The sequence below is a fragment of the Ascaphus truei genome, chromosome 4 (genome assembly GCF_040206685.1).
Source record: "Ascaphus truei isolate aAscTru1 chromosome 4, aAscTru1.hap1, whole genome shotgun sequence".
NCBI classification, from domain to species: domain Eukaryota; kingdom Metazoa; phylum Chordata; class Amphibia; order Anura; family Ascaphidae; genus Ascaphus; species Ascaphus truei.
Window position 1 is genome coordinate 342,292,432 of NC_134486.1, and position 12,282 is coordinate 342,304,713.

Genomic DNA, 12,282 nt, shown 5'->3' on the forward strand with positions numbered 1-12,282 from the left:
TCGGGCTGCAGTCACGTGAGCTGGTTCAGCAAACCAGCTCCGTGACACGTTCGCCCCGCCCCCAAATGCCGCGACCCAACTCCTGCAGCTAAGGCACAGATTGCTGGGCTGCAGGAGTGCGCGGTGGAGGCGCACACCGAAGCTCGCGGCCGTAGTCTCCACCCTGAACTCTGCTTTATAGTGTTCAGGCTGAGAAAATAAAGGCTATTCTTAGAAAACATTGGGCAGTACATTCTTTAGGCCCCGTTCTTAGATCTTGTTTCCTCTGTCCTTAATCTTGTGCTTAGAAGAGCGAAAACAGAGGCTAATTCAATATCTCATAGCCTCTTTACATCAGGTGTGTAGACAAGATCTAACCTTCCTGAGGGATGTTTTAAATGCAACAATTGTAAGATTTGTATGAGAATGAATTCTTCAACCACATTTAGCTCTACAGTAATGAGAACTGTCCACACAATTACCACATGTATCAACTGTAATTCTTCATTTATTATCTATTTAATTACGCATGGCTGTGGACGTCAATATGTGGGTAGGACCAAGAGGTGCCTTAAAATCAGGATGATGGAGCACCTCTGGCTCATATCGTAGGGGGATCTTAATCATCCGGTTCCAAAACATTTTTCTGGCTGCCCAAGAGGTGGAATAGATAACTTTAGGTTCCAGGGCATCGAATCGGTCCTCCCTATTCCTAGGAGGTAATAGAACCAAAAAACTAGATGTGAGGCATTCTGGATCTTTACACGGAGGACTAGAATGCCTCACGGGATCAATATAGACTGTGATCTTACTTATTTTCTATAATTTTGTTATTCCATGGACAATATGTCCTGTTGTGTTGGAATCTTACTTTTGTATATTATCTTTATCCATTATTTATTAAACATCTTGCTTTATTTAGCTTCATATGTCACAACTGGCCTATTGTCTATGTGGATAGTGGGTCTGATTTCATTCACAGTGTTTCATGTAGGTTGTGGGATGATTTGTCAGCAATGATCATATTTTTAGTTTATATTCATTTATATACATAAATTAGTTTTGATTATATATATTTTGTAGATTTTTTAACATAGTTCCCTGTCATCTGGACATTGTTCACATTTCACCCACAATTCTTATGTTGGGTTATATATATCTTCTATTGGGTATTTCACATGATTTACTAAGTCAATGTGATTCATTACATTTTTATGTATATTACGCATACTTTGTTTTCAGTCTTATTCTCTCTTTTGTGCTACCATGTATTGGTGCAAGATAGAGTTTCATCATGTGGCAGATGGGATTTGCAGTAATGTGCTATGGTCAATGATTTCATTTTGAAATATGGTGTTTATTGTAGATCTTTATACTTATGATTCATTATTATAATATAATTATGTGTAATCATTATTTTATTTGGTCTGTCATTAGTGCATATTACTCCCATTTCTGTTACACCAACGCTTTTAAATTGGGTTTCTTTTTTTACTTGTTACTTGATTAGGTTTGTCCAATTACGGACTGATTAAAGTTATCCTTGTTTTAACATTTTTTATATTGACATCCACGGCCTATGGGATTGACGTTACATCAGCGCGACAGGTTTCCTGGACGCCCCGGTGACGTCACTCCCAGTGGTATGTGGAGCGAATTGTAACCTATAAAATGTTTGTTCATTTCTTGTGGCTCACACCTTGATAGTCCCTTTGGATGAAACACGTAGGTGCGTTTCTTCACCACCATTGTGAGCTTGTTCTAAATAAATCTTTTATTTTTATCTGGGGTTAGCCTGGGATTCTTTATTTTTTTCTCTTTGGATTCGACTGTGCTCCTGTTTCTTACTGAACTTGCTGCAACTATCTGAGGACATGACTGCCTGGTCTTGGATCAACACTAGCAGGTAAAGGGCCCCGACATAATTACCTGTTGCTAGTGTTTTGCTACATGTTTCATTTATCATCTGGGAAGGAATTTAAAGGGGCCAAATATTGTGGTTTTCAAGCGGGCATCATTAGGTCTATATTCCCCCTTGGACTGATTTATATGGATTCATTAATTATGGGCATTCACACAGCATACTGAAATTACATTCAGCTTTAATGGAACAAGAGTATACATGTAATTATGAGCACCATTCTTTTTTACTGTATATTCACTGTACCCTGTGCTGCTTGGGAGACCACCAGGGGTCTCTGTTCCATAGGAGCTGGCCATGGGTCACTCTGGCACCTCCTCTTCCATGTCTCTATGGTCTATCTGCACTGTCTCCAGTTAAGAGTCCCCGTATTTTTTTCCTCTTTAGGTGCTGCACATGAAGCTCTGAATGGCCGAATGCAGCCCTTGGGGCACAGGTTGGCCACCACTGATCAATATGAGAAGTAGTTAAAGATAAACTTGGACCTTATTTTTATTTTAAAAGAACAAAGTTTTTTTTATCATCGATTAAGGCAATTACATTTTATTTGTCACATGATTAAACAACAAGCTTAAAATGTTCCACGCTTGGGGTAACATGGCTATGCTTTAGGAATGCGCTGTATTAAAGTCTAACAAATCAATTATTCAGATAGAATATTATTGGACTAGTGATCTTCACCATTAAAATCTGGAGTGCTGGAGGGGGCAGTAACACATTGCAATGAATTGCTGTCTGTTCCAACACTGAAAGGTATGCAAAAGAGAAAAAAAATAACATTAGCAGTAAGATCTGGACAGACTGCCCATCCTACATCTAAAGTGCTCTGTTCTTGGATTGACAGAGATAGACAATAGTTTGGATGTACGGGCAAACCGTCATCTAAAACAAACTTAAATCTGTCTCAGCGTCTCCCCTGCTGAAATCCTTCTCCTAGCTTCCTATAAAATCCTGTATCACACATTCAATTCTCCTCCTCACTGTTAAAGCATTACACTCTTCTGCCCCTCCTTATATCTCATCCCTAATTTCTAGCTATGCACCATCCCGATTCTTGCGTTCTGCTCAAGGATGTCTTCTCTCTACCCCCTTTGCAACTAAAGCCCTCTCCCACCTTAAACCTTTCTCACTGACTGCCCCACACCTCTCTATCCACCTTTAAGACCCACCTTAAAGCTGCAGTTCAGTCTTTTTTTTTTTTTATTTATTTTTTTACTTCAATAGTTTCATGTGTGCAATCTCTAATTACCTAAAGAACTGTATAGCTGCCAGTCAATTCGTTCTCCATGTATTGATAGGCGAAATTTGGTGACATAATTAGTGAAGGGATCTGTTTTTCTTCTGCTTCTGTCTGTCAGTGGAAGCTCATGAATATTCATGAGCACTCCTGCACTGACATGTGCTAGAGGGAGGGCAGGGCTGACAAAGGGGTGTGCCAGGGCTTGTGACAGGACATGAAGTGGCAGTGCCTTAGCAAATGGCTGTTAAAATAGAATACAAGAAAATTGGTCTTTCAAAGTTGTTTTTTTAAAAACAGAAAATGCTAAAAGTATTTTTTCTTACTACAGAACTGATTTATTAAAAAAAACACACATGCAGGATATTGACTGAACTGCAGCTTTAAGACACACTTGCTTAATTAAAGAAGCATATGATTAGCACCGTACATATTACTAGACATGATACATAAAGCTTGGCCACCTGCAGAAGCACTTACCAAAATGCCCTCCTACGGTCTCTGTATGTTCCCCCTACATACCAATTAGATTGTAAGCTCCTCGGAGCAGGGACTCCTCTTCCTTAATGTTACGTTTCTCTCAAGCACTTATTCCAATGATCTGTTATTAATATTATTTATATGATTACCACGTGTATTACTACTGTGAAGCGCTATGTACATTAATGGCGCTATACAAATAAAGACATACAATACAATTACTGTTACTGTGACTTTATGCTGTAGGAATTTTTTTCCAATGATCATGTTACTTATACTTACTCTCTTAAAAGAATAACCATAATGGAAGACAGAAGGTCTTGAACCCCAATATTGATTAATGCCAACAGGTCCCTTATCAAGAATACTGATTATAAATCAGGATACACTTTTCTACCATGAAAAGGCTGCCCTCTGATCATCTGAGCTATGGCACACAAAACCAAATTGCTCCTTGTGCCCTCCCTTGAGAGGTAGATGAATCAGAACAGATTTCTAGATTCTCATTCTGACTACCGTTTCCTACCTCATATTAGAATGTGACACATGCATCAAAGTGTGCTGTGCCAGGCTACGCTAGTGTGTTCACATATTGTGTGCCCGGACGGAAAATTAATTTTGAGCTTGGTACAAAAAAAAAAATCATTAAGTTCACGTATTCATCCAATTATGTTTTCTAACTATTTTAGCAATCAATACCCTGCATTTATTGACCATGCCGACACAAACCAGCAGTAAAATAATTAAGGTTATTGAACAATGATGAAATAAAAACATGGAATTCTTAACAAATAGAATAAAAATGTTAAAAGGTCATGTAATTTATGGGTGCTGCTGCTGTAGCAGTAATTTGAGTTCCCTCCATCCACTGCTCAGCCCAGACATACAAAAGGGGAAAAAATACTGCCAGTGCATCCAGATCCTCACAAAAGGAAAAGTAATTGTAACATACAGACCACACAATAACAATCTGTTGACACCTTGGTCATGTGGCAGGAAATCACAAACAAATGTGCCCACAAACTGTATTTACTTGCAACATCTGCGGCTTATTACAGGCCATTTCACACTCGCCAGGAGGTACTGAAAGAGATGGATATAAAGGCTTTCTTTCTAAAATCTGCAGTCGTTTTGGTTTCAATCTACGAGTAAACTGAAAACCAGAAGAGATTCAACTGTGACAGATCGGTCTTCTATCCTCGTCAAGAAAATAAATATATTGTAAAAACACGGCATCTTACAGCATGAAGAGCTTCGCTCCACTAGGAATGTCTTTATATGAGCTCTGAGATTTTAGCATATTCTCTTCAGATACCACAGATTGCAGCAAAGATGGAATTACATGAAGAATTCATTTGTTATTTTTTTTTTTTAAACCTAAATATTTTATTTTCTAGGGGGCAAGGAGAGTACAGTTTTAATCAACATGGTACATTCATTTCTTTTTAGTTAATAATGGACTGAACATGTTCTAACTTCCCATTTATACTTTTATTTTACATTTTTCAATCACGTCCCTTCCTCATTGTAGCCTTGGTTACTGTGGCACCGGGGGGGGGGGGGGGGGGAGGGGGAGGGAGGGAGGGCTTATGTATGTTTTATTCCTTCTCAATATTCATTTTGTGATACCGTAACAGGTGACTTATAAGGGATTAGTGACCGTGAGCCATCAGCATCAGTGCGTGACACTGCATTTGGTCCAGGTGAAAACTACAGTATGGGAGAGATGCATTGTGTTTTTCTCTTTGATAGGTACAGTGTGATTATACCTAATATGCTGATGAAGGGACGAGGCACAGAGATTTTGATATCATATTGTCTCAACTAAAAAGCTGTAATTGCTTTTGAGCTCTACCAGTATTTGTTTGCCTTCATAATCTATTTAGGTTAACCCTTTCCCTGTAAAATCCATTTTCTATGCTTCTTCAGTAATTAAGGAGATCATTTGAAACTAAAAGCAAGAGACAAACAAAATCAACATCTGTGCTTGGAACATGAAACTTAATCAAACCTTTTTCTTGGTTGCATTCAGTGCATGGGTGTGCAACTCCAGTCCTCAAGGCTCCTCCTCACCAACAGGTCAGGTTTTCAGGATATCCATGCTTCAGCACAGGTGGCTCAATCAATCCCAGCTTAGGACAGGTGGCTCAGAGGCTCAGCCTTCGAGAGCCCCTTGTGCTGAAGCCGAGATCCTGAAAACCTGACCTGTTGGGGGAAGGGAAGGGGGTCGTGACGACTGGAGCTGAGCGCCCCTGATTTAGCGTACAAAACGGAATACTAATGTCACCTAAATCGGGAAACAAGGCAGTGAGTTAGAGGTTTACGCAGACAAAAGGTAATTGTTGTTTTAACATGAAAGAAAAATATTTTCACTAAAAGCGGGTTTCTCAAAATATTGAACTGCACATATTTACTGATTTTTATTAGAAATACTCCCCAAGTGCTCAAACTGGGTTCTGGTGGTGGCCCACAGTATTTTAGAATTATGATATTTTGCTGTAAACAGATAAACTACTAAATAACAATATAGTATAGAGAATTCTTTTAGTGAAAGGCATTTAGTGAGGTGGGATTGTTGCTTTAAAAATGGCCAAATAAATGCCTCAAAATGCAGGCCTCCTCTAGGACAGAGGTACAAAGAAGAGCTCTACTCCAAGTTCACAATGCAATTCTACATTTATTGAAACAGCCAAGAACAGAGGAGAAACAAGGTGTCAGGTCCCACCTGGTGAAAGGTCCATATGGGACCTCAAACGTCGTTTCTTCTCTGTTCTTGTCTTGCACATAGGGGGAGCGAGGGGGAAGGGGAGCGAGGGGAGGGGGAAGAAGTGAAGGAACGAAGGGCTGTGAATTAATTTTCATGGCTGAGAGCAAATGGTGCTCGCGATCACTGGCAAAGCAAAACTACTCGCTAGCATAAAAATCCCCTCTATGAAAGTATATCGTTTCTGAAAGAACACCTCAAGGTTTTTAGGCATGAGTTTCCAGTCAGAAATCTTTGTTGAAAACAGTGGTTTTGATATTTTTTTCTCATATATTGACACTAATTTCAGCAGTTGACATACTTTGCAAGACAAAACACCCCCATAAAAAGTGTATATTTTCAGAATATACACAGCCAATGCAGTGCAAATATGGGTATTTTGTCTTTCCCACAAGATTATATTACCAGAAATTATCTCTTCACTACCAAGGGGGGCCATAGTCATCTTCACATTTGCAATAAAATGTTTAAACCCCGATATCTGTCAGTGTTGCGGTGTACCTTATCAGACTATATACTGTAGTACGGGGGTTGCCAACCTTTTTTTGGTTAAGGAACCCCATGTGATATTCTGAGGAACCTCAACCCTCTCTAATCGTGTGTCTGAGATCAGATGCATTGTAAATTCTTCTGTATTTGTTACAATTTTAAAATGATCTGAAAATTACAGGGAACCCTGGTTGAAAACCCTGATATAGTATATCAAAAAAGGAATATTAAATTGGTGTTGGTCCCACGTGCATATTTGATCATTAGACCTCACCAATCTAATTAGAATAGAAGAGGTTTTTTTTTTTTTTACTTTGCAATGCATTATGTAATAGGTATTTAAATTTTGTATGGATTAGCTGAATTATACATCGCAAAAAACATTGTCTAGTTTTAGAAAACATGCGTTATACATTTATTTTTTTGCTTAGTTTTTCCATGAAAAAAGGGGGATGGGGGTGTGTCGTCTCAAAGAAGCAATAGATAGATTTTATTGAACCACTATTTTCTCATGTAATTACAGTAACTCAGCAGTAATACACCCAGAAACAATTTATACATAATTAAAGTAGACCATTAAAGGTATCCGGGGATGGGTGACTTTAAACTGTCAAATAAAGGTGACTATGTTGATGGTCCCTTTCTATAACAAATACAATGAAAATGGTCAGATGCTTGTACGCCTAGGTGGGAGTGCATTTACGACAATGTTAAATAACAGGATAATGGCAAAATCAATCAAGGCGAACTCCATATTTGTAGGAATACGAAGGGGCACATGGTGTTCTGTGAAATGGAAATGCAGAGGTACGTTGTACAATACATGCAACATGTGCTCTGTAATTCATTTTCACAAGACACCTCATTAACAATTTTTCTCCCACAAATGTAGAACTACCCATGATTAATAGAGGACAGAATCCCTGTCAAATCAATGGCCCTCATACATTCACAGTGACACACTTGTGTATTCGGGGCCCTTGTGACGCCTTCCCCAAACAGCAAAGAAATATAAATATTTAATGTGTGTGTCCAGGCTTACAAAAAGTAAAAGCAGTACACACAACCCACAAAGTAAGGTGACTCCTTCCTCTTAATCGTTGAGGTTACCCTCAGAATTACCAATATGTGATCATCAGAGTGACGGTGGAGTAACCCCCTCATACTGCACATAATATGCTTATAGTGCAGTGAGAGAGAAGGAGGCAGGCACTCCTTGTCATAATAGGAAATGTGTTTACTTTGTTTCCCGCCCCTCCCCCGCCCCCCCAGAAACAAACCGGGGAATGATGCCCTATTGATTTTGAGGGTTACCCTAAAAATACCTCATGATTTTCACAAGGGGTGAGAATAGTGCAGTTCCCTCATTTTGTGTAGTGGTGAGGGTTAGGCTACGCTTATAGTGACGGCGACATCAGGCTACGGTCACTGGATTGAGATGACTTCCAGCGATCGCGACCAAGCCGTCGCGCCGCGGGACTGCGGCAATGCATTTGTTTTGATGCGACGTCGCGTCACTGTTGCCGGCACTATAAGCGCAGCCTTAGGCCGCGCTTATAGTGCTGGCGACGGCGACGCGACCGATTATGTCACCCGTTGCCACCTGCGATAGTTGTAATTTGTTTTTTAGCGACGTCGCCAATGATGTCACCAAAGGGGGGGAGGGCGGCGACTGTCTCTAAAAAAAATCAAATAGACACGGCTACCAAATTTTTTGCCACTCCGTCGCCGTTGTGATTACTATAAGTCAATGTATTTGTTTCCGGTCGCCGTCGCAAGGCACTATACGCGCAGCCTTACACTCCATGATCAGCACTTGTGAAGATCACTGGAAATAACCCCTAATGACAGGAGGAAATAAGCCCCTCTTGATTCTGGGGGTTTACAAAACAAACAAAGCAAATGTAAAAGCATTTACATTTAAAATAAGCAATGAAATCCAGTAAGAACTTGACAGTGAGTGGAGTTGCAAGCACCTCCCTGCAGATTGTGGTCAGGGGGAGGAGTTGGGGGGGGGGGGAGGGAATGCCTATAGATGCCTCCTGTGTTAACTTTCCTGTGGACAAGGAGCTCCGTCTGACCTCCAGAGTATGATCTCAACAGCATTCGACCCCGGAAGAGAAACAGAGTGCCGGGACTGCAGGGGAGACAGGCTCCCACCTTGTAGCTATCATCCCCTCTGACCACAAAAGGGGTAGGCAGCGAGTCACGGGGTCATCTAAAGAGGTTAAATGTATTTTTTATTGCAGCTCACATGGGGTTAATTTTTTTTAATGCAAAGTTCCTTTTCTCTCCCTGACATCACCAATGCGCAGGAGGAGATCGAAGTGCAATGGGGTGGGGGAGGGGGGACCCCAGAGACACCCCCACCCCCATTTAGAAAAACATATGTCTAAATTATTTCTTATTTAAAATAACCCAGAAGTGTAGATCAGATGCTCCAACCGGCAGGAGGCGATTTAAAGTCCTGTGAGCTGGAACAGGGGAGGAGAGAGTGCAGGATGATTATCGGGCACTGAAGGGGGTTAAGACAGTGGTGGGCAACACAATATACACTGCATGGGTAACATATGTAGCACTTCAGCCCTCTATGTAAGGCTAAGGCCCCGGTCAAGCCCCGGTCAAGCCGCTGTAACGCGTGCCCGCGATATTGACGGCGCGTTCAGCCGATTCCCCGGTCTGCAGCCCACTGCAGGAGGAGAGACCGGGGGCGGGGGGGGGGGGCGTGGCGGGGGAGTGACGGGGGGGCGGCCATGACGTCACCCGGCAGGTTCGCCCTCATTGGCTGAACCGCCGGGGGGCGTGCCTAATCACTCAACGCGAGTCCTGCTCTCAATTCTATGTAGAGCAGGAGCAACTCTCGCCCGAGCGCTGCGGCCCCCCCTCGCAGCGGGCCTGGCGCCATTGAGGGGAGGGCTCTCGTGCGTGCTGCGTCCGCCACAGCGGACGCTGTAGTAGGCAGCGGGGGCAAGGCCTTACTCATGTGGGTAGAAGACTCCCCTAATCCCCCCCACTCAGCTGCCTAATGCCAATTTGCCGACTAAGGCTGGGCTTATAGTGCCTGGCGACGCGACCCAAAACAAATACATTAACACGTAGCAAGCGCTTATAGTAAGCGCGACCAAAAATTTGAAGCCGGGTAAATTTTATTTTTTAGAGACAGTCGCCACATGTGACTATCTCTAAACCAGAAAGTGCTGCCCGCCCCCTTCGTGACGTCACTGGCCTTGTCGCCAGCGACATCGCTTAAAACTGAATGATAACTTTCGCTAGTGGCGACATTGTTCACTATAAGCGCGGCTTAAGGCTGCCCTGCTCCTCCTCTTTCACTGGTAATTAATCATACATACATATTTATATACACCCTCACCCAAACAGCTTTGAGAATGAACACAATAGTTCGATTGACTAGAGCGAGTTGATTTTTTTAAAATTTACTTACCTCTCTGGGCACCGCCATTAATTTGTTCCTGTCAATGTTGAAATTGCTAAGCTTCTTTAATTTCCCAATGCTTCTTGGCAAAACCTGTTGACGAACACAATTGTTTGTACATAAATATGTATTTTAGTTTAGTTGTATTTTAGAACAGAAAATCATTTGTCTGGAACATCAGATACCACAAGATTAGGGGTTTGTGTTAGATCAGCAGATCATTTAAATGTGGCATGTACTGTCCACTGGAAAGTAATATAATACATGTTCATATCTTGGTTACCCATCCTATTTAGAGAAAATGAACGCTTTACAGTGAGAAATAGGATTATTTGCTGCTAATAAACTTCAAACGACACATCTGAACTGCTTTAATAGATTGAGACTTGAGCTCATGCAGTCCCTGAACTAAGTATTTTAAATCACAATTTAATGCATTTACAGCTATTCTACAGATGGCAATGTAGTTTAACGCATTACTGCCAGAGACGACTGAAACACACTGCCTTGCAATACATTGCAGGCCCATCAAGGGATTAGTGTAATAGGAGCTGATGCATGTTCATGGACAAAAAGCAACGGTGGTTGTTTTTTTTTTTTTGTTTTTTTTAATTGGATCTGCCTTTTATATAATTGTACCCTAACATGCAAAAGAAGTAGCTAATGATAAAATAATTTAACCAACCACGCAGGTAAAGCAGTGTGTTTAGAGTTTTGTTTTTCTTTGTAACATTTGTGTACATCCCTTTATATATACATTGACAAAGTGCAAAGCTATCCACATGACCAGAGCAACAAAGGGGATATGGATCATAGCCAGAAATGTGCCATTTTTGGGGGTGAAGTTTGTGAATCAGGTGCAACTTGCCAACATTTTGTGTGTGAAAAACGGCAACAGTAACTCATACAAAATGTTTGCGAAGCACTCAAAATCAAAGTAGATGACAAGTTCCAACACAGAAGCAACCTCCAGGTTACAGGGCTCTTCATAAACTGCTGCTTTAGCCAAATTGTAATGAAATTCACAGTTTTGCTGTCGTCTAGCAAAGATATTGAATGTAAGGCTATTTTTGCACAGTTCTAAGCAACGTGAACTTTTGCGAAAAACGTAGCGAAGCAAATTGAAGAGATCCACACAACTCTAGTCAAGTCTATAGGTTTTCTCCTTCCTATACCTTCACACTCCCCTTCTAAGTTGCCAACAGTGCCATCCTGCACGTCATCTCTACCACCATCAAAAACAACAACACCACTTGCATCATCAGTGCCAGTGGCATCATTTGATTAGCTCTTTTTTTTATTTTATTTCCCCATTGTCAAGCTCAGCCGGGGCCTGAACGAGCCGGCACTCATACAGTGTTGCCAGCCACAGGCATAGAATCCAAGTGCTTGGCTTGTTCAGAATGTACTGTATGTCATAACTGTTTTATCTGGGACCTACGGGTGGGAGGCATGGCCCAAGTACATACTCCTTTCATTTAATTTTTCACCCTGTGAAAAACTCCCATAAGGGTGTTTTGTGACAGCTGCCACAGCACGGGGGTCTAGTGAGACGATTTTTGCTGCATGTTAGAGCAAGTGCTCAAGGCTACAAAGAGAACAGCATCTTTTCTGCACCGTCTCCAACATACGCTAACATTTGAATGTTTTTTGTTTGTTTGTTTGGTTTTTTTTTTTAAAATGGTCTCCTAACTAATCTTGCACGGTCTTTGTTTGACCTCATCCAGTTCTGTGCAGGACTTGGATACAGCCACAACTAAATGTATTAGTCTTTTTGCTAAAGATCTTGCAAATGGCATAAATACTTAAAAACACTTAAAAACAGATACACATTTCATGATGTTAGAGATCTGGCAAAACCAAAATCACGAGAGAAAAAAAATGGAGATGGGCAAATTTTATTTTGCGGATTTGGATCCACAGTGTTTGGCCGGTTTCTTAGTCCGCAGATTTCCACGGATCAATCTTAAAAAAGGGCG

At 41.3% G+C, this 12,282-nt stretch overlaps 1 protein-coding gene across 1 annotated transcript in view; it reads right to left on the reverse strand.

Moving 5' to 3' along the window:
• LRRC1 (leucine rich repeat containing 1) overlaps window positions 1-12,282 on the reverse strand; it is a 170,474-nt gene that overhangs the window by 15,306 nt on the left and 142,886 nt on the right. Inside the window, exon 10 of the mRNA XM_075598172.1 lies at window positions 10,313-10,396. Coding sequence (XP_075454287.1) covers window positions 10,313-10,396 — 84 coding nt within the window. The remainder of the gene's footprint in view (window positions 1-10,312; window positions 10,397-12,282) is intronic.